Below are 24,508 nucleotides of genomic sequence, written 5' to 3'. Positions count from 1 at the left end.
GCTGTAGAGGCGGGGAGAATATCTCTATGGTTACGAGGGGTGAACGGCGTAGCCACGCCCTCATCGTTATGATTGTTCGGTCAATTCAACGCGATGGAATTTTGCGCATGCGCAATGTCAGTGATAAGACCTGTTCAGTTGATGGACAGAAATGGCAGCCAATCATATGGCACGGTGTAATTTATCCGCCCAATGACGTTCCCTAAAGTCCTCGGTCACAAGAAGTAACAGGAAGTAGACTGGCCGGAAGTGAAATAGTAGTTTAGTCAATGCTCAGAGTGAGGAGCTCAGTGTCAGGTATGTGCTGGTCTCAGTATAGAGATGACGTGTCTGCAGCTGGGAGCTGGCAGGTGGGGGCTCTCTATTAGTAAGGGGATCAGTCTACTGCACTGTCTGAATCAGGGAGAGACATCCTGCACTGTCTGAATCAGGGAGAGACATCCTGCACTGTCTGAATTAGGGAGAGACACCCTGCACTGTCTGAATCAGGGAGAGACATCCTGCACTGTCTGAATCAGGGAGAGACATCCTGCAGTGTCTGAATCAGGGAGAGACACCCTGCACTGTCTGAATCAGGGAGAGACACCCTGCACTGTCTGAATCAGGGAGAGACATCCCGCACTGTCTGAATCAGGGAGAGACATCCCGCACTGTCTGAATCAGGGAGAGACATCCCGCACTGTCTGAATCAGGGAGAGACATCCCGCACTGTCTGAATCAGGGAGAGACATCCCGCACTGTCTGAATCAGGGAGAGACATCCCGCACTGTCTGAATCAGGGAGAGACATCCCGCACTGTCTGAATCAGGGAGAGACATCCCGCACTGTCTGAATCAGGGAGAGACATCCCGCACTGTCTGAATCAGGGAGAGATATCCCGCACTGTCTGAATCAGGGAGAGATATCCCGCACTGTCTGAATCAGGGAGAGATATCCCGCACTGTCTGAATCAGGGAGAGATATCCCGCACTGTCGGAATCAGGGAGAGACACCCTGCACTGTCTGAATCAGGGAGAGACACCCTGCACTGTCTGAATCAGGGAGAGACATCCCGCACTGTCTGAATCAGGGAGAGACATCCCGCACTGTCTGAATCAGGGAGAGATATCCCGCACTGTCTGAATCAGGGAGAGATATCCCGCACTGTCTGAATCAGGGAGAGATATCCCGCACTGTCTGAATCAGGGAGAGACATCCCGCACTGTCTGAATCAGGGAGAGACATCCCGCACTGTCTGAATCAGGGAGAGACATCCCGCACTGTCTGAATCAGGGAGAGACATCCCGCACTGTCTGAATCAGGGAGAGACATCCCGCACTGTCTGAATCAGGGAGAGACATCCCGCACTGTCTGAATCAGGGAGAGACATCCCGCACTGTCTGAATCAGGGAGAGACATCCCGCACTGTCTGAATCAGGGAGAGACATCCCGCACTGTCTGAATCAGGGAGAGACATCCCGCACTGTCTGAATCAGGGAGAGACATCCCGCACTGTCTGAATCAGGGAGAGACATCCCGCACTGTCTGAATCAGGGAGAGACATCCCGCACTGTCTGAATCAGGGAGAGACATCCCGCACTGTCTGAATCAGGGAGAGACATCCCGCACTGTCTGAATCAGGGAGAGACATCCCGCACTGTCTGAATCAGGGAGAGACATCCCGCACTGTCTGAATCAGGGAGAGACATCCCGCACTGTCTGAATCAGGGAGAGACATCCCGCACTGTCTGAATCAGGAAGAGACATCCCGCACTGTCTGAATCAGGGAGAGACACCCTGCAGTCTGAATCAGGGAGAGACATCCTGCACTGTCTGAATCAGGGAGAGACATCCTGCACTGTCTGAATCAGGGAGAGACATCCTGCACTGTCTGAATCAGGGAGAGACATCCTGCACTGTCTGAATCAGGGAGAGATATCCTGCACTGTCTGAATCAGGGAGAGACATCCTGCACTGTCTGAATCAGGGAGAGACATCCTGCACTGTCTGAATCAGGGAGAGACATCCTGCACTGTCTGAATCAGGGAGAGACATCCCGCACTGTCTGAATCAGGGAGAGACATCCCGCACTGTCTGAATCAGGGAGAGACATCCCGCACTGTCTGAATCAGGGAGAGACATCCCGCACTGTCTGAATCAGAGAGAGACATCCCGCACTGTCTGAATCAGGGAGAGATATCCCGCACTGTCTGAATCAGGGAGAGATATCCCGCACTGTCTGAATCAGGGAGAGATATCCCGCACTGTCTGAATCAGGGAGAGATATCCCGCACTGTCTGAATCAGGGAGAGATATCCCGCACTGTCTGAATCAGGGAGAGACACCCTGCGCTGTCTGAATCAGGGAGAGACATCCCGCGCTGTCTGAATCAGGGAGAGACATCCGGTGCTGTCTGAATCAGGGAGAGATATCCTGCACTGTCTGAATCAGGGAGAGATATCCTGCACTGTCTGAATCAGGGAGAGATATCCTGCACTGTCTGAATCAGGGAGAGATATCCTGCACTGTCTGAATCAGGGAGAGATATCCTGCACTGTCTGAATCAGGGAGAGACACCCTGCACTGTCTGAATCAGGGAGAGATATCCGGATATCCTGCACTGTCTGAATCAGGGAGAGACATCTTGCACTGTCTGAATCAGGGAGAGACATCCGCACTGTCTAAATCAGGGAGAGATATCCCGCTCTGTCTGAGTCAGGGAGAGACATCCCGCACTGTCTGAATCAGGGAGATACACCCTGCACTGTCTGAATCAGGGAGAGACACCCTGCACTGTCTGAATCAGGGAGACACACCCTGCACTGTCTGAATCAGGGAGAGATATCCCACACTGTCTGAATCAGGGATGTGGCGGAGTAGAGGTATGATCCAAGGTAGCTCCGCTGGTAGACAGGAACAGCAATCCAAGACAGGTATCAAACGGGTAGCGTAGTTACAATCCCTTCCCTCCAAGAACTAGACGACACATAGCTTGGAGGTCAACTGCCAGCTTTATTCACACAATTTCTTTTATGGCTTTTTCCCATGCAAGGGAGGTAACTCAAAACAACCAATCACCTCACAATCCCCTCCTCTCCCTCTCCTCCCCTTAGATTAGCAGGTAAATTAATTAGTGGGAACCGAGTTTTCCCCAGTTTCTGAATGTCCCCTAAACACGGGGGGTACGATGATAAATGAGGGGTCCCCTGGTAGGTCTGCTCTGGGTGAGTAACATATTCAAATTTCACCCAGATCAGACCAGGGGTTCGGGAGTTACAGATATTTAAAGATTTGACCGACTGCAGGGACACAGTAGCCGAAAACAGCTCCATAGATTCTGGCCCTGTGGTCGGTCTACTTCACTGAATAAAAAGTGCCGAACAGCTCAGCCATCCGACCCCAATCTTTGGTTCGGATGAATCCCCTAGACTGGGGAATGCAAACTACCGAACGGCGGGCCGTTCGGCAGTTTGGATCATACGGTTTGGTGATCCTGGAGGTCTGAGCGGTGTCTGGGTAGTCGAGCGTCCGATTTTAGTTCCAGACGCTCGACGACCAAACACCGCTGTTCGGCCGTTAAGATGGCCGCCGCCACGTGGAGATTAGGCGAACGGCGGCCACCCACGGACCCAATTAACGCTATGTGCAACATTGTTTCTCTCTGAACAGGAGACACACGACCACAGCAGGGTGGTCTGGCATTCGGTACTTTTAATCGGTTCCCGAACCGGGTAAGTATATCTGGCTCGGGGACCGATTACATTAACATGCTGGTACAACATACATTATATGCATAGATAGATAGAGCTAAGGACAACTACATTGTAAATAAGAGTCTCTGGTGGCTGCTTCTGCCACAAGGGAGAGACATCCCGCACTGTCTGAATCAGGGAGAGACATCCCGCACTGTCTGAATCAGGGAGAGATATCCCGCACTGTCTGAATCAGGGAGAGATATCCCGCACTGTCTGAATCAGGGAGAGATATCCCGCACTGTCTGAATCAGGGAGAGATATCCCGCACTGTCTGAATCAGGGAGAGACATCCCGCACTGTCTGAATCAGGGAGAGATATCCCGCACTGTCTGAATCAGGGAGAGATATCCCGCACTGTCTGAATCAGGGAGAGATATCCCGCACTGTCTGAATCAGGGAGAGATATCCCGCACTGTCTGAATCAGGGAGAGACATCCCGCACTGTCTGAATCAGGGAGAGACATCCCGCACTGTCTGAATCAGGGAGAGACATCCCGCACTGTCTGAATCAGGGAGAGATATCCTGCACTGTCTGAATCAGGGAGAGATATCCCGCACTGTCTGAATCAGGGAGAGATATCCCGCACTGTCTGAATCAGGGAGAGATATCCCGCACTGTCTGAATCAGGGAGAGATATCCCGCACTGTCTGAATCAGGGAGAGATATCCCGCACTGTCTGAATCAGGGAGAGATATCCTGCACTGTCTGAATCAGGGAGAGATATCCTGCACTGTCTGAATCAGGGAGAGATATCCTGCACTGTCTGAATCAGGGAGAGACATCCCGCACTGTCTGAATCAGGGAGAGATATCCCGCACTGTCTGAATCAGGGAGAGATATCCCGCACTGTCTGAATCAGGGAGAGATATCCCGCACTGTCTGAATCAGGGAGAGACATCCCGCACTGTCTGAATCAGGGAGAGATATCCCGCACTGTCTGAATCAGGGAGAGATATCCCGCACTGTCTGAATCAGGGAGAGATATCCCGCACTGTCTGAATCAGGGAGAGATATCCCGCACTGTCTGAATCAGGGAGAGACATCCCGCACTGTCTGAATCAGGGAGAGATATCCCGCACTGTCTGAATCAGGGAGAGATATCCCGCACTGTCTGAATCAGGGAGAGATATCCCGCACTGTCTGAATCAGGGAGAGACATCCCGCACTGTCTGAATCAGGGAGAGATATCCCGCACTGTCTGAATCAGGGAGAGATATCCCGCACTGTCTGAATCAGGGAGAGATATCCCGCACTGTCTGAATCAGGGAGAGATATCCCGCACTGTCTGAATCAGGGAGAGATATCCCGCACTGTCTGAATCAGGGAGAGATATCCCGCACTGTCTGAATCAGGGAGAGATATCCCGCACTGTCTGAATCAGGGAGAGACATCCCGCACTGTCTGAATCAGGGAGAGACATCCCGCACTGTCTGAATCAGGGAGAGACATCCCGCACTGTCTGAATCAGGGAGAGACATCCCGCACTGTCTGAATCAGGGAGAGACATCCCGCACTGTCTGAATCAGGGAGAGATATCCCGCACTGTCTGAATCAGGGAGAGATATCCTGCACTGTCTGAATCAGGGAGAGATATCCCGCACTGTCTGAATCAGGGAGAGATATCCCGCACTGTCTGAATCAGGGAGAGATATCCCGCACTGTCTGAATCAGGGAGAGATATCCCGCACTGTCTGAATCAGGGAGAGATATCCCGCACTGTCTGAATCAGGGAGAGATATCCCGCACTGTCTGAATCAGGGAGAGATATCCCGCACTGTCTGAATCAGGGAGAGATATCCCGCACTGTCTGAATCAGGGAGAGACATCCCGCACTGTCTGAATCAGGGAGAGATATCCCGCACTGTCTGAATCAGGGAGAGACATCCCGCACTGTCTGAATCAGGGAGAGATATCCCGCACTGTCTGAATCAGGGAGAGATATCCCGCACTGTCTGAATCAGGGAGAGATATCCCGCACTGTCTAAATCAGGGAGAGACATCCCGCGCTGTCTGAATCAGGGAGAGACATCTGGTGCTGTCTGAATCAGGGAGAGACATCCCGCACTGTCTTAATTAGGGAGAGATATCCCGCACTGTCTGAATCAGGGAGAGATATCCCGCTCTGTCTGAGTCAGGGAGAGATATCCCGCTCTGTCTGAGTCAGGGAGAGATATCCCGCTCTGTCTGAGTCAGGGAGAGATATCCCGCTCTGTCTGAGTCAGGGAGAGAGATCCCGCTCTGTCTGAGTCAGGGAGAGAGATCCCGCTCTGTCTGAGTCAGGGAGAGATATCCCGCTCTGTCTGAGTCAGGGAGAGATATCCCGCTCTGTCTGAGTCAGGGAGAGATATCCCGCTCTGTCTGAGTCAGGGAGAGATATCCCGCTCTGTCTGAGTCAGGGAGAGATATCCCGCTCTGTCTGAGTCAGGGAGTGAGATCCCGCTCTGTCTGAGTCAGGGAGTGAGATCCCGCTCTGTCTGAGTCAGGGAGAGATATCCCGCTCTGTCTGAGTCAGGGAGAGAGATCCCGCTCTGTCTGAGTCAGGGAGAAAGATCCCGCTCTGTCTGAGTCAGGGAGAGAGATCCCGCTCTGTCTGAGTCAGGGAGAGAGATCCCGCTCTGTCTGAGTCAGGGAGAGAGATCCCGCTCTGTCTGAGTCAGGGAGAGAGATCCCGCTCTGTCTGAGTCAGGGAGAGAGATCCCGCTCTGTCTGAGTCAGGGAGAGAGATCCCGCTCTGTCTGAGTCAGGGAGAGAGATCCCGCTCTGTCTGAGTCAGGGAGAGAGATCCCGCTCTGTCTGAGTCAGGGAGAGAGATCCCGCTCTGTCTGAGTCAGGGAGAGAGATCCCGCTCTGTCTGAGTCAGGGAGAGAGATCCCGCTCTGTCTGAGTCAGGGAGAGAGATCCCGCTCTGTCTGAGTCAGGGAGAGAGATCCCGCTCTGTCTGAGTCAGGGAGAGAGATCCCGCTCTGTCTGAGTCAGGGAGAGAGATCCCGCTCTGTCTGAGTCAGGGAGATAGATCCCGCTCTGTCTGAGTCAGGGAGAGAGATCCCGCTCTGTCTGAGTCAGGGAGAGAGATCCCGCTCTGTCTGAGTCAGGGAGAGAGATCCCGCTTTGTCTGAGTCAGGGAGAGAGATCCCGCTCTGTCTGAGTCAGGGAGAGACATCCCGCACTGTCTGAATCAGGGAGAGACATCCCGCACTGTCTGAATCAGGGAGAGACATCCCGCACTGTCTGAATCAGGGAGAGACATCCCGCACTGTCTGAATCAGGGAGAGACATCCCGCACTGTCTGAATCAGGGAGAGACATCCCGCACTGTCTGAATCAGGGAGAGACATCCCGCACTGTCTGAATCAGGGAGAGACATCCCGCACTGTCTGAATCAGGGAGAGACATCCCGCACTGTCTGAATCAGGGAGAGACATCCCGCACTGTCTGAATCAGGGAGAGACATCCCGCACTGTCTGAATCAGGGAGAGATATCCCGCACTGTCTGAATCAGGGAGAGATATCCCGCACTGTCTGAATCAGGGAGAGATATCCCGCACTGTCGGAATCAGGGAGAGACACCCTGCACTGTCTGAATCAGGGAGAGGCACCCTGCACTGTCTGAATCAGGGAGAGTCATCCCGCACTGTCTGAATCAGGGAGAGAGATCCCGCTCTGTCTGAGTCAGGGAGAGAGATCCCGCTCTGTCTGAGTCAGGGAGAGAGATCCCGCTCTGTCTGAGTCAGGGAGAGAGATCCCGCTCTGTCTGAGTCAGGGAGAGAGATCCCGCTCTGTCTGAGTCAGGGAGAGAGATCCCGCTCTGTCTGAGTCAGGGAGAGAGATCCCGCTCTGTCTGAGTCAGGGAGAGAGATCCCGCTCTGTCTGAGTCAGGGAGAGAGATCCCGCTCTGTCTGAGTCAGGGAGAGAGATCCCGCTCTGTCTGAGTCAGGGAGAGAGATCCCGCTCTGTCTGAGTCAGGGAGAGAGATCCCGCTCTGTCTGAGTCAGGGAGAGAGATCCCGCTCTGTCTGAGTCAGGGAGAGAGATCCCGCTCTGTCTGAGTCAGGGAGAGAGATCCCGCTCTGTCTGAGTCAGGGAGAGAGATCCCGCACTGTCTGAGTCAGGGAGAGAGATCCCGCACTGTCTGAGTCAGGGAGAGAGATCCCGCACTGTCTGAATCAGGGAGAGATGATATGCAGACTCTGTCAATGAGTGGGAGATGTCTTGCTGTTCACTGACAGATGGGTGTCTGTTTTATTACTGCCATGATGTCTCTGTGTCTTGTGTTCATGTATGAGCAGAACAGGAATGAGTGGTGGAAGAAGGAACACTTGTGTCCAGTGTTATGAATTCAATCTGTTCCAAACTCTTGAGTACTATTATACCTAGTTAGGTTGCCCACCCATCCCTGAGGTCATAATAAACAGCATTTTACATTTACACTTTTTATTAATATTCACGGTGCCCTGCCACTCCCAGATGAGCTTATCAATACTGTACTCCATACCCAGTTTTCAGGAGTGATGAATGCTTTATACTTCAGAAAAGCTTCAAAAGCCTGTTACTACAAATTTTGTTTAGTCTAATAAAAGAGATATACTGCAATACTTTATTATTGAGTGAAATAATTTGCAACTGCTTTGGCGTTGCTCACCTGTGTGTCTCCGGCAATGTCATGGAGGAGGGGCATAGCCTTCTCCGTGATGGTTCAATCTAATGCACCTCTTTGAGAAACCTTGAAAACCTGCTGCACATGTGCAGTGAGTGCTCATGCACATTCAAGCTTCCCCATAACAAAGCATTCAATGCTTTCCTATTGGCTTCCAGGTCTCGTGCAGTAAAAGCACCTTTACTGGCTGTCCGTATGCCAGAGGTAATCTTAAATTGCAGGGTTAAATGGACAGGGTGCCTGCACCCAGACTACTTAATTAAGATTAAGTGGTCTGGATGATTATTGTTTCACTTTGAAAGACAATTGTCACATCAATATTTTTTTTTTTTTAATTATAAGACAATTATTACAAGACCAGGCAATCCCTTCTTTTAAATAAAAAAGAGAAGTAGATGGCGCTTACACAGTAAAGTCAAAACACAGTACTGGAGTGAAAAAAGGTGTTCCCCAACACCCTATAGTCAAAGTAATAAAGTAAGGTATCGAAAGCAACAAGTGCCAAATACACACACCACTCCCTGTGTCTAAGATAAGAGATAATAATACTTATATATATATACAGGTACATATGGAAGATGTTCCATGCAGTCAAGTCCTATAAAGACAAAAAGTACATAGTATAGACTGTATGTATAAAAAGAAATATATGAAAGTGATTGAATACACTCACGGATTCCAGAGCCGTACCAGGCTCTGTATATAGTGCCCAAGGGTGCCTTAGAAGGCTATATGGAGAAACTTGGATGATGTCCCCCAGAAGCAGGAAAAAGCAGCAAGTGATGATAAAAAAGTATTACATTTATTGTAAATAAAAGTTTAAAAATAACTGTGCAGGTCCCATATGGTGACACACAAAATCACAGTAATGCAGACGCGTTTCAACTCAGTCCGAGTTTTCATCAGTGCATAAAACATCCAGCTGCTGTTCCGTTTTAAGTTCTCCGCTTTTCTGATTGCCGGTCACATGGGCGGAAGTTCGGGTGGCCGGCGTCTGACGTCACTTCCGGTATTTTCGGCGCTCGTTTTCTGGCTTCATTCTGTTCAATGCATTTGCCCAATTGAAGCTGGAAACTCCATATTATGAATGGGCACCTTGTATAGTCCTTAAAGTGCATACATATAGGCAGTAGCTTGTAATAGGGAAAGTGACATGGTTATATATACAGATAACGGAGAATGATATAGTAGAGGGACTTAATGACTTAACAACTTATAAATACATAATGCATAATGTCAATATTAATTTGTTGGTGCATTTACCCAAATGATGCAAAGGTCTCCATATTAAGAATGGGCGTTTTTCATATCTTACAAAATACATTCATATAAACAATGATTAGTAGAGAAAAAAAAATATATAATAACATAGTTGCTTATATAAATAGCAGCAATGAAGCAGAATATATATATGTATTAATAAGCAACATATGGGCACATAATATGTAATGCCTTAAAGGTGTATATCGCCTCCAATTTATATGGATATAGCCCCTATAGAATAAGATTGATGGGGTGGAAGGACCAAAAATATAAAAATAAATATAGATATAAATGTAAAGAGAGTATATCGAAAAGTATATAAAAGACTATGTAAGAAACCGTATTTATAAAAAATATATATATTATAAAAAATAATAAATAATATTATAAAAAATATTATAAAAAATGAGCCAACTCAAAATCTAAATTTAAGCCATTGGGGGATAAAGTATTCAGTTCAAATATCCACCTACTTTCAATTTTGCATAGTTCTTTAAAATTATCTTCCCCCCTCCAATCTTTTTTCTTTTGGGCAATGGCAATAAAATTAACGTGTGAAGGATCACTATTATGACATTGTGAAAAATGTGCAGAGACACTGTGTTTGGCATACCCCCTCTGTATATTACCCAAGTGTTCTAGTATGCGGGTTTTTAAAGTTCTCGTGGTCATTCCCACATACTGTAATCCACAGGGGCACCAGAGGAGGTATATCACATTGCTTGAGTGGCATGTGAGAATAGAATTAATTTTATATTCCTTTTTGGATATATTGGAAACAAAATTAGTACGTGTATCTTTTTTAAATTTTGTTCTTTTACAGGCTGTGCACATTTTACATGGATAGAAGCCATGTTTTTGATTAAAAGTATTAATATTGGCAGTATGGGTTTTTATATGATTTTTAACCAATAAAGTTTGGAGATTTTTTGTACCTCTATATACGATTTTGGGTTTATCACCAATGATGTCATTAAGACCTTCATCAGTTTTCAAGATATGCCAGTATTTCTGAACAATAGATTTTATATGTCTAGCATCACCACTATAGTCCAAAATTAATGGAGGTTCCTTTTTCTGCTCGATTATTTGTCTATCTCTATATTCTAATAGGGACTCTCTATTTAGTTGTCTAGTTTCCTTGATTTGGTGATCTAAAATAATCGGATCATATTTCTTTTCAACAAAAAAACTTTTTAAACGTCCTGCCTGTTCCTCATATTCCTCAATGTCACTGCAGTTTTTAAAGATACGGTTGAACTGACTTTTGGGTACATTGCGCAACCACGGGTCGTAGTGACAACTCGTGGTGTCAATGTACCCGTTAACATCCACCGGTTTAAAGTACGTCCTAGTGGAAATATGCTTGTTAGAGATATAAATCTCTAAATCTAGAAACTGGACCGACGTTTGGCTAATTTGACTAGTCAGGACAATGTTTCTGCAATTGTCATTGAGGTCTTTCAAGAAGAGATCCAAAGAAATTCTTGACCCCTTCCAAATAAAGAAAATGTCGTCGATATACCTGCGATAGAGGACCAGACCCGCCCCCATAGTCTCCCGACCCGGAAGGAAAGTGCCCTCCCAGTGGGACATGAACAAATTAGCATAGCTGGGAGCGAATCTGGTCCCCATCGCAGTACCGACTAACTGAAGAAAAAATGAGCCATCAAACCAAAAAAAGTTGTTGGTGAGGATTAGATGAATACTATCTATAATAAAATTAATCTGGTTCTCAACAAACTTATTGCTTTGTTGCAGAAAATATTTAATAGCTTCACAGCCCAGCTCATGTGAAATGATAGTATATAAACTGGTCACATCACATGTGACCAGATAATAGTCTTCCTCCCATTGTATATTTTGTAAAATTTTTTTTTTTTTTTTTTTAGTAGTTGTGTGGAATCCCTAAGGTAAGTTGGTTGTGATATCACCAAAGGCTGGAGTTGTCTATCTATGTATTCAGATAGCCTGCTTAATAGGGAACCAATCCCGGATACTATGGGCCTTCCGGGAGGTTTCTTTGCATCCTTATGGATTTTTGGGAGGATGTAAAGAACTGGTATACGACATACCGATACATTTAAATATTTATATTCATGTTTATTGAGGATCCCATCTTCCATACCTTTACTCAATAGTGATGTATATTTCTTTCTTATTTCTGGGGTAGGGTCAGCATTGAGTTTAACGTAGGTGGAGGCATCGTTGAGCTGCCTGTATACCTCCTCCATATAGTCCTCAATGTTGAGGACTATATGGAGGAGGTATACAGGCAGCTCAACGATGCCTCCACCTACGTTAAACTCAATGCTGACCCTACCCCAGAAATAAGAAAGAAATATACATCACTATTGAGTAAAGGTATGGAAGATGGGATCCTCAATAAACATGAATATAAATATTTAAATGTATCGGTATGTCGTATACCAGTTCTTTACATCCTCCCAAAAATCCATAAGGATGCAAAGAAACCTCCCGGAAGGCCCATAGTATCCGGGATTGGTTCCCTATTAAGCAGGCTATCTGAATACATAGATAGACAACTCCAGCCTTTGGTGATATCACAACCAACTTACCTTAGGGATTCCACACAACTACTAAAAATTTTACAAAATATACAATGGGAGGAAGACTATTATCTGGTCACATGTGATGTGACCAGTTTATATACTATCATTTCACATGAGCTGGGCTGTGAAGCTATTAAATATTTTCTGCAACAAAGCAATAAGTTTGTTGAGAACCAGATTAATTTTATTATAGATAGTATTCATCTAATCCTCACCAACAACTTTTTTTGGTTTGATGGCTCATTTTTTCTTCAGTTAGTCGGTACTGCGATGGGGACCAGATTCGCTCCCAGCTATGCTAATTTGTTCATGTCCCACTGGGAGGGCACTTTCCTTCCGGGTCGGGAGACTATGGGGGCGGGTCTGGTCCTCTATCGCAGGTATATCGACGACATTTTCTTTATTTGGAAGGGGTCAAGAATTTCTTTGGATCTCTTCTTGAAAGACCTCAATGACAATTGCAGAAACATTGTCCTGACTAGTCAAATTAGCCAAACGTCGGTCCAGTTTCTAGATTTAGAGATTTATATCTCTAACAAGCATATTTCCACTAGGACGTACTGTAACGGATCCACTGGCACCCCGACTGGGTACCTCCGTTGAAAGATGCTCCTAGCGCTTCCAGAGGACTCCAAGCACTCCACCAGACACCATAAGCACCGCAGGCTGCAGCTATCTCCCTTCAGAACGAAGCAGGAACAAGCTCTTACAAGAGCTCAGTGATTATAGCAAGGGAATATGCCTAGCATAGCAATCCCTTGTAGCAGATTCCCCCAATAAGAGACAGGACTCAAGTTGAGGGTAAAAATAGAACTCTCTGGCTGCTAGCTTGCAGCCCTTTTTATTAGGTGCTCCCATGAAGGGGAGGGACACACACAGTAACGTACATTAACCAATCACACAATAGTTACATCCCACACATAGCCCTCCCCTCTACCTGTAAACTAATTATCTGTACACACAGGAAAATACAATTATCCTAGGTAGGGAAAATACAGTTTTTACACAACATTCATAACTCCCAAAATATACATCACATTCGCATAAAAATACATATACACAATCAATCCATTCGGGGGAACAACATACTCAAAAATCATACGAATTGGAGCAGGGGTTCAAAAGTTAGTACAAATGTGCATTTGACCTTCTGGAAGCATGGTTTTTAGAAGCTCAAACTAGTTCCCCAGAATCCTCTATCCTGGAGACAATGGAGAAGCTGATTTAATTATATCCAGGGACAAACACAGCCTCCATTAAGCACATGTTACCAGCAACCACCAAAAGACATAAAAATACATAACTCCTGTTATACTAAACAGAACCCCCACATTCAACCCATCCCCAGATGGCTTGGATCTGAGCGCTCAACATATCCAAACAGCGTTTAGATGCCACAAACACAGTTCAAACGCCATGGGGTTTAAGTTTCGTATGGGCTGATGAGAGGGCCCATAATCCTGGGGCAGCCCAATAACCCACAGTATGCCCAAATACCGTGCATAAAGGGCCAAATCGCCCAGGGACCGTAGTCACAGGGTAAGAGGCGGGCAAGCAGCCCCCTCCAAACCACAGTGGCGAAGTGGCTTTCGCTACATATCTTCCCATTCGGGGGTAGACTAACCAGGTACCTGACCTTCTGCCGGTCAGTACCTAGATTAGTCGGGCAGCCCACCCATAAAACAAAATTAGCAGAGTAGCCCACCCACAAAACAAATTTAGCAGTGTAGCCCCCCCACAATAAAGAATTCACAGAATGGCCCACCCACGGTACATAGTTCACAGAGGGTCTAACCCACAAAACAAATTTAGCAGCGTAGCCCCCCCACAATAAAGAATTCACAGAATAGCCCCCCAACAATAAGTCATACTGGCCTGTAGGTCCCAAGTTGTGGGGTGAAACTGTGGCACCCTCGGCCTTGCTGGGCAAATGGCTGTGAGTACTTAGGGGCCAGATGCCCGATGTGCTCTGCTCCAGGGTCAGAGCTGGGGTAGTCTCAGGGTAAGGAAAAAAGGAAGGACAGAGGCCAGCGGCGCTCTGCCCAGTTGCCAGCTCTTCCGCTGAGGCAGCCTGTAGAAAGTCAGGCTCAGGGGAAGGAAACAAGGGAGGACAGAGGACAGCGGCGCTCTGCCCAGTTGCCAGCTCTTCTGCTGGGGGGTCAGGGAACAAAGGAGTTGACTGGGGAGGAGAAATATCACTTACCTCCCCCTGGTACTCCGGCTGCTGCTGGGGGGGGAGGTCGATGCTCTCCACTTTCTGTAACTCCAGCTCTAGTTGGGGATCTGGGCCGGTTGCCCAGCATCCCTGTAGGGCCGGTGGAGAGATCTCGGTCCCATCTCCACCTGCCTGCAGGGGGTCCTCCCAGGACCAGTCTATGAGGTCCTCTACCTCGGGTACCTCTGGTTGCTGTTGGGGAGGGAGACCGGTTGTCTCTTCCTCCAATAACACATTCTGCCGCTGGGGAGTGAGACAGACTGTCTCCCCTCCCTGTAAAACATACTGCCGCTGGGGATCTGGGCCGGGTGCCCAGCATCCCTGTAGGGCCGGTAGAGAGACCTCGGTCCCATCTCCACCGGCCACCTCTGTTTCTTCCTCGTCCCACTCTACCTGTGGCTGGAGTTTCTCCCAACGTGCCCACTGGCCTTCCCTCAACGCCCTGTGTTGTAGGTTCCGGGTCACCATGTCCCACACGAACCGCACGTATTTCTCCTCTGGATTGGGTCCGTAAAACTTCAGGCGCAACCCTACCATCGTGCCAAACTCTAGTACGGAGTAGCTATACGCCATGCTTGCTGTAGCCACTGCTGGTTCCATTATGTTGCTGAAGATAGGGACGCTGCACAACTCCACACGTTACCGGTGTCTCTGAGCTGCTTCTCCTCGCACTAGGACGCCATCCCACCGCTTGCCACCAATGTAACGGATCCACTGGCACCCCGACTGGGTACCTCCGTTGAAAGATGCTCCTAGCGCTTCCAGAGGACTCCAAGCACTCCACCAGACACCATAAGCACCGCAGGCTGCAGCTATCTCCCTTCAGAACGAAGCAGGAACAAGCTCTTACAAGAGCTCAGTGATTATAGCAAGGGAATATGCCTAGCATAGCAATCCCTTGTAGCAGATTCCCCCAATAAGAGACAGGACTCAAGTTGAGGGTAAAAATAGAACTCTCTGGCTGCTAGCTTGCAGCCCTTTTTATTAGGTGCTCCCATGAAGGGGAGGGACACACACAGTAACGTACATTAACCAATCACACAATAGTTACATCCCACACATAGCCCTCCCCTCTACCTGTAAACTAATTATCTGTACACACAGGAAAATACAATTATCCTAGGTAGGGAAAATACAGTTTTTACACAACATTCATAACTCCCAAAATATACATCACATTCGCATAAAAATACATATACACAATCAATCCATTCGGGGGAACAACATACTCAAAAATCATACGAATTGGAGCAGGGGTTCAAAAGTTAGTACAAATGTGCATTTGACCTTCTGGAAGCATGGTTTTTAGAAGCTCAAACTAGTTCCCCAGAATCCTCTATCCTGGAGACAATGGAGAAGCTGATTTAATTATATCCAGGGACAAACACAGCCTCCATTAAGCACATGTTACCAGCAACCACCAAAAGACATAAAAATACATAACTCCTGTTATACTAAACAGAACCCCCACATTCAACCCATCCCCAGATGGCTTGGATCTGAGCGCTCAACATATCCAAACAGCGTTTAGATGCCACAAACACAGTTCAAACGCCATGGGGTTTAAGTTTCGTATGGGCTGATGAGAGGGCCCATAATCCTGGGGCAGCCCAATAACCCACAGTATGCCCAAATACCGTGCATAAAGGGCCAAATCGCCCAGGGACCGTAGTCACAGGGTAAGAGGCGGGCAAGCAGCCCCCTCCAAACCACAGTGGCGAAGTGGCTTTCGCTACACGTACTTTAAACCGGTGGATGTTAACGGGTACATTGACACCACGAGTTGTCACTACGACCCGTGGTTGCGCAATGTACCCAAAAGTCAGTTCAACCGTATCTTTAAAAACTGCAGTGACATTGAGGAATATGAGGAACAGGCAGGACGTTTAAAAAGTTTTTTTGTTGAAAAGAAATATGATCCGATTATTTTAGATCACCAAATCAAGGAAACTAGACAACTAAATAGAGAGTCCCTATTAGAATATAGAGATAGACAAATAATCGAGCAGAAAAAGGAACCTCCATTAATTTTGGACTATAGTGGTGATGCTAGACATATAAAATCTATTGTTCAGAAATACTGGCATATCTTGAAAACTGATGAAGGTCTTAATGACATCATTGGTGATAAACCCAAAATCGTATATAGAGGTACAAAAAATCTCCAAACTTTATTGGTTAAAAATCATATAAAAACCCATACTGCCAATATTAATACTTTTAATCAAAAACATGGCTTCTATCCATGTAAAATGTGCACAGCCTGTAAAAGAACAAAATTTAAAAAAGATACACGTACTAATTTTGTTTCCAATATATCCAAAAAGGAATATAAAATTAATTCTATTCTCACATGCCACTCAAGCAATGTGATATACCTCCTCTGGTGCCCCTGTGGATTACAGTATGTGGGAATGACCACGAGAACTTTAAAAACCCGCATACTAGAACACTTGGGTAATATACAGAGGGGGTATGCCAAACACAGTGTCTCTGCACATTTTTCACAATGTCATAATAGTGATCCTTCACACGTTAATTTTATTGCCATTGCCCAAAAGAAAAAAGATTGGAGGGGGGAAGATAATTTTAAAGAACTATGCAAAATTGAAAGTAGGTGGATATTTGAACTGAATACTTTATCCCCCAATGGCTTAAATTTAGATTTTGAGTTGGCTCATTTTTTATAATATTTTTTATAATATTATTTATTATTTTTTATAATATATATATTTTTTATAAATACGGTTTCTTACATAGTCTTTTATATACTTTTCGATATACTCTCTTTACATTTATATCTATATTTATTTTTATATTTTTGGTCCTTCCACCCCATCAATCTTATTCTATAGGGGCTATATCCATATAAATTGGAGGCGATATACACCTTTAAGGCATTACATATTATGTGCCCATATGTTGCTTATTAATACATATATATATTCTGCTTCATTGCTGCTATTTATATAAGCAACTATGTTATTATATATTTTTTTTCTCTACTAATCATTGTTTATATGAATGTATTTTGTAAGATATGAAAAACGCCCATTCTTAATATGGAGACCTTTGCATCATTTGGGTAAATGCACCAACAAATTAATATTGACATTATGCATTATGTATTTATAAGTTGTTAAGTCATTAAGTCCCTCTACTATATCATTCTCCGTTATCTGTATATATAACCATGTCACTTTCCCTATTACAAGCTACTGCCTATATGTATGCACTTTAAGGACTATACAAGGTGCCCATTCATAATATGGAGTTTCCAGCTTCAATTGGGCAAATGCATTGAACAGAATGAAGCCAGAAAACGAGCGCCGAAAATACCGGAAGTGACGTCAGACGCCGGCCACCCGAACTTCCGCCCATGTGACCGGCAATCAGAAAAGCGGAGAACTTAAAACGGAACAGCAGCTGGATGTTTTATGCACTGATGAAAACTCGGACTGAGTTGAAACGCGTCTGCATTACTGTGATTTTGTGTGTCACCATATGGGACCTGCACAGTTATTTTTAAACTTTTATTTACAATAAATGTAATACTTCTTTATCATCACTTGCTGCTTTTTCCTGCTTCTGGGGGACATCATCCAAGTTTCTCCATATAGCCTTCTAAGGCACCCTTGGGCACTATATACAGAGCCTGGTACGGCTCTGGAATCCGTGAGTGTATTCAATCACTTTCATATATTTCTTTTTATACATACAGTCTATACTATGTACTTTTTGTCTTTATAGGACTTGACTGCATGGAACATCTTCCATATGTACCTGTATATATATAAGTATTATTATCTCTTATCTTAGACACAGGGAGTGGTGTGTGTATTTGGCACTTGTTGCTTTCGATACCTTACTTTAATCCCTTCTTTTAGTATATGACAGGATCCTCCACCAATATACGTGCACCTTGGGTCGGACAGTGTGTGAAAACTAGTAGCTAGCCTCTATAGTCTTCCCTGCTTCACTCCCTGCACAGACGGCATTAATATAGTCCCATATTTACTCTTTTGAGTAATAAAAATTAAAGGGACACTCTGATCACTGTAACAGATTGTAGTGGTTAAAGTTCCTTGAGTTCCCTGGCGCCTTTCTTCACTTCATTTTTAAACGGTTTTAAAATTGTTTAACATTAAACAAGAATCCCAAGCAGTCCATCATCTCTGTGTAGCTTGTGATAATGAGTGTAACGGACCGTGTTTTGCACACAAGAGGTTAAAAACCGTTTAGGCGATATTCCCCTTTTCAGATGCACAGGCAGCTACTGCAAGCACCAATCTCCCGAATTGCAAACACATGAATTCACCAATCTCCCAAACTGGAACCAGGGGAATGCTCCAAACTCCTGAACAGGAAACACACGATTGCTGTAAACAGCCGAACAGGAAAAACTATATGAACATTGTAACGGATCACCTGGCACCCCGACTTGGTACCTCCGTTAATGGATGCTCCTAGTGCTTCCTGAGGACTCCAAGCACTCTGGCAGACACCACAATCACCGAATCCGAGAAACCTTTTAAATTCTCCCAAGCATATGAATGCTGTAGACCATTGAATAGGAACCATACGAATAGGCTTGTACTCCTAGCAGTCAACTGGAACAGCATGCAATAAATCCTTCCCCCCAATAATGAGACGACACATCACTTTGAGGGTAAAACAGGAACTCTCGACTGGCTCATCCAGCCTGGCTTTTATTTCCAACTCACACATACAGGCCACACCCAGGGGGAGGCATAAAACAACCAATGACATAGATGTTACCTCCCACACATCCCCTCCCCTTAGTGTGACACATAATCCCATTATGCATACAGTGTAAAATATACTTTTACACAACTTTCATAACTTTAAAACCATACATCACATTCACATAAAAATACATATCCACAATCAATCCATTCAGGGGAACAACATATTAAAAAATTGTATGAATCCGACCAGGGGTTCAAAAGTTACTAAAAGTATCTTTTGTTCCTTTCCGGCTGGCAGAAAAACATCCCCACAATGCACCCTGGTTTCCTCCCTTCTGCCCTGGAGTTAATTGGAGAAGTAATCCAATTACCCAGGACTAAAGGCAGACTCCATTAACCACATGGTTGCAAAACGACATAAAACACTTTAAAATACATAAAGTCACATTTACACATAACACACAGACATTTCACTTATCCCCAGATAGCTGGGATCTGCACGCACAAAACTACCGAATAGCGCGCAGATCCTACTCACACAGTACAGTTGCCATGGAGCTAAAGTCTTTCCCATAGTCTTTCATTATATGAATAGGCTCCATGGTATGGCTATCTGGGGTATCACATTCCCATAAAGTCTGGTCCATAGTCCAAAGGCAAGAGGCGGGCAATCAGCCCCCTCCAAGGACACGTGGCGAGGTCGGTTTCGCCACAAACATTTTACGCTCCTGGCAGTCGCAATGTAACAGCATACAATCCAATTCCCCCCAAGAACGAGACGACACTTCATTTGAGGGTCAAGCAGAACTGATTTACTGGGGCTACCTGCCCGGCTCCCACCTGGTCTCCCACCTGGTGGATACTTCCCTAGGGGACCAGATGCAAAACATATTGGACATTGACCAATCACAAGCTTACAATCCCACAATGCATCACAATCCCTCCTCTCTTTCCTGGAGATAATTAGGAAGTAATCCAATTATCTCCAAGGACAGAGGCAAAACTCCATTAACCACATGGCAGACAAAGGACAATAAAAGACATAAAAATTCATAATGTTACATTTATCACATAGAACATACACATTCTACCTATCCCCAGATAGCTTAGATCTGAGCGCACATTATTACCGGATGGGGCTCAGATCACATACATACAGTTCAATCGCCATGGAGCCAAAGTCTTTCATACAGTCTTTCAGTATACGGCTGGGCTCCATGGCATAGCTGTCTGGGGTAGCATGGCTTTAACAGTCCACAGAAAGGCACAAACCAGCCTTTCTGCAGGGAAAAAGAACAGTGTTAAACATGGGGCCATAGTCCAGCGGCAGGAGGCGGGTGACCAGGCTCCTCCAGTGGCGAGGTTGGTTCCGCCACAATGAGGAAGCATTATCCTGAACTGCAGTGGGCACTGAAAATTGGGTGAGAATATCAGCTGACCGCTCTAAATCTATAACATCTGTCCATTGCTGGTTTGTGTTAATATGGCTAAGAACGGGTGTAATCTGTAGAATGTTGGAGATGCCATGCGTCCTTAGGTTGTCATCTAATAGTACACTTCTGGCAAATTGTCATGGCAGATATTAATAATAGAATAGATATTCAAGCTCTAATATTATCTTCTTTGTAATCCTTGCTTCACCTTTATCCTGTCCTTTTCAGGGTTACAACAATATAAAAGATTACCGTATATACTCGAGTATAAGCCGAGTTTTTCAGCACATTTTTTCTGCTAAAAAACCCCAACTCGGCTTATACTCGAGTCAATAGTCTGTATTATGGCAATTTTCATTGCCATAATACAGACTGGGGGCTGCAGAGATGTTACTTACCTTTCCTGCAGCTCCTGTCAGCTCTCTCCTCCTCCGCGCCGTCCGTTCAGCACCTCGGTCAGCTCCCAGTGTAAATCTCACGAGAGCCGCGGCTCTCGCGAGATTTACAGTGTGAGCTGACAGAGGGAGCTGACCGGACGGCGCGGAGGAGGAGAGAGCTGACAGGAGCTGCAGGAAAGGTAAGTAACATCTCTGCAGCCCCCACAGCCCCCCCACTGAACTACCAACCCCACTGGACCACCAGGGAAGGAGCCCCCCTCCCTGGCCAGCTAGCAAGCAGGGAGGGGGGACGAAACAAAAATAAATTAATAATAAAATAATAATAATAATAATAATAATAAAAAAATAACATTACAAATAATAAATAATAATAAAAAAATATGAAAATAATAAAAAAAAATAATAAGTAAATAAAAAAAATAATTAAAAAAAATAATTAAAATAATGTAAAAATAAAAATAAAATTTGCCCACCCCCCCCAAGGCTCTGCCACACACACACACACACACACACACACTGCACTCATACACACTGCATTCATGCACTCACTGCACTCATACACACACACACACACTGCATTCATACACACACTGCATTCATACACACACTGCACTCATACACACTGCATTCATGCACACTGCACTCATACACACACACACACACACACACTGCACTCATACACACGCTGCACTCATACACACACTGCACTCATACACACACTGCATTCATACACACACTGCATTCATACACACACACTGCACTCATACACACACACTGCATTCATACACACACACTGCATTCATACACACACACTGCATTCATACACACACTGCATTCATACACACACACTGCATTCATTATATACACACACTGGAAATAAATATTCAATTAATATAATTTTTTTAGGATCTAATTTTATTTAGAAATTTACCAGTAGCTGCTGCATTTCCCACCCTAGTCTTATACTCGAGTCAATACGTTTTCCCAGTTTTTTTGGGGTAAAATTAGGGGCCTCGGCTTATATTCGGGTCGGCTTATACTCGAGTATATACGGTACATTGAATTAATATAAACTGACCATACCCAGGGTGAGAGAGTCCAGGTTCCCAGATGTAACTCGTCACTGGTCCAATTAAAACTTCCAAACATTTCTATTTTTAACCCTCATATGTTATCACTTCTAGGAGGATGGATCCCAATCTGCAGCTTTATTAAACACCAGAGCTCAAATTTTAATTTTGAAATTTGCTAGCATGGTGTGATGGTTACTGACCACCACAGATGTGCTTGAACTACCATTTTGTTTTTGATTCCTGGATTGTCCCCTGCACTGTCAGTATGTGTGTAAGTGAATGGAGGGGTGAATGTGAAGGATCAATGTTTATGCGTAACACTTTATATGAATAAAAATGATGTATTACAAAATACATAGTTTCATTATCCCAATAGATAACATACTGTTAAAAACTAAACCATATGGATTTTCCATTTAATTTTCTTCACCAGAGCTTGTCCCCATAAAGACAACAGACACAGGTGATTTGGGAGAACAATACTTGGAAGAAATTTTGTTTGGAACTAGTCAATCTATGGATGAAGTGTATGGGGATTCAAAATGTTATAAAAGAAGGCTTAGAGACACTAAAAGTGATGCACTCACAGAACACACCCATATAGTTTATGCACCTGTTTATATTAAAAAGGAACTGGTTCCGTGTGAAGATAATCTCATAGAATCCACCATTTACACACTTGTAGAACATTCACATACAGAGTACACACCAGTTTGTATCAAGGAGGAACCTATCTCGTGTGAAGATCATCTAATAGACATCAGTATTCATACCCCCACAGAACATATAGATCCGGAGTACAAATCTGTTCATGTTAAGGAGGAACTGGTCTCGTGTGAAAAATATTATCTCAAAGACATTAACAATTGCACAGGTACAGAACATATAAAACCAGAGTACACACCTTTTCATATTAAGGAGGAATCAGTCTCATATCAAGAAGATAATCTCCCAGGCACCAATGGTTATAAACTCACCAGACATGAACGCCTAGAGGATACACCAGTTTGTGTTAAAGAGGAACCACTCTCATGTGAAGAAGATAATCTTACAGACACCAATATTTACACACTTGCAGAAGATAGAAAACCAGAGTGCACACCTGTTCATATTAAGGAGGAACCCATCATATGTAAAGAAGAAATTCTCATAGACACTAATATTTATGCAGTTGCAGAACATGCAGACATAGAATATAAGGCTTCCTCGGTTAAGGAGGATTCTGACTCGTGGGAAGAAGTGACTGTTAATGATGACACTTATAGCAACGAAGAACATGCTCAGACAGAGGAATGTGTATCTTCTCATATTAAGGATGACTCCATCCCATGTGAAGAAGGAAGTCTTACCAACATTAATTCACAGGATACAGTTTTAAATGAACTGAATTGCAGCGAGTGTGGTAAAAAATGTATAGGAGAATCAGATTATATATCTCACCAAAAGCAGCATACTGTAGAAAGAATGCTTAATTGTTTTGAGTGCCAGAAATATTTCACTGTTAATTCAGATTCTGATGAACAGACGACCAATTCTAAGGAAAATGAGCTGACCTGTGCAGTATGTAAGATTGCATGCAGTGATAAAACAAGTCATATTAGCCAGTACAAAATTCACTTGGAGAAGGAACTAACCCCATGTTCCGAATGTAGAAAACATTGTACTGTAAAGTACAATCTTATTACTCATCGTATGGAAACCGCAGTGTCATGTCCCCAATGTGAAAAGTGGTTTTCTAACACTGCCCGTCTTGCTGCGCATCAGGCAATGCACACAGAAGAGAAACCCTTCTTATGTTGTACTTGTGGTAAATGTTTCCGCACACGTTTTAGCCTCGATAGACATTCCTTGAACCATGTGAGAGCCAAGAGATTTTTATGTTTAGTATGTGGCAAACTGTTTTTGTATAAATCAAAGCTTATTGAACACAATACAAGTCACACAGGAGAGAAACCATTCTCATGTCCTGATTGTGGGAAATGTTTTAAGCAGAAATCAAGTCTTCGTTCACATCAGCGCACTCACGGAGAAAAACCATATACCTGTTCTCAGTGTGATCAACGTTATGATTCTAAAAACAGCCTGAGACAGCACGAGAAGACCCATCCAGTAGAGAAACCATCACCAGTTCTGAATGTTCTACTTGTAAATCAAGTTTTGCTAAGTCAGGGCAATGCACAATCAAAATAAATACATTAAATAAAATAGATTTGCTTATGTACAATTATACTAAGCCAAGAATCTTGTATGTCGACAGATGATTCCTGTAAGAGAAAAACTTTTCTTGTATTCTGAATGCGAAATGTTTTAGATTCCAAACAAGTTTTATTAATTACGAGGTAATATTTATATAAATGAATACTAGAACACCCACATCAGTCAATAACTATTTTGCTTCTGTAAAAGGAAACATATACATATATTCTGTATAGATTGAATAAATAAATATTTAATTTA

General features: G+C 44.7%; 1 protein-coding gene across 1 annotated transcript; it reads left to right on the top strand.

Annotated features, from left to right (window-relative positions):
• Positions 1–286: 286 nt before the first annotated feature.
• On the top strand, positions 287–24,508 carry LOC134574566 (gastrula zinc finger protein XlCGF26.1-like). The gene is made up of 2 exons (XM_063433691.1): positions 287–297; positions 22,485–24,508. Exon 2 carries the CDS (start codon positions 22,568–22,570, stop codon positions 24,239–24,241), a length of 1,674 nt encoding a protein of 557 aa, XP_063289761.1. The 5' UTR covers positions 287–297; positions 22,485–22,567; the 3' UTR covers positions 24,242–24,508.

This window comes from Pelobates fuscus, chromosome 10 (genome assembly GCF_036172605.1).
Source record: "Pelobates fuscus isolate aPelFus1 chromosome 10, aPelFus1.pri, whole genome shotgun sequence".
NCBI classification, from domain to species: Eukaryota; Metazoa; Chordata; class Amphibia; order Anura; family Pelobatidae; genus Pelobates; species Pelobates fuscus.
This window is presented reverse-complemented; position numbering and strand designations above follow the sequence as displayed.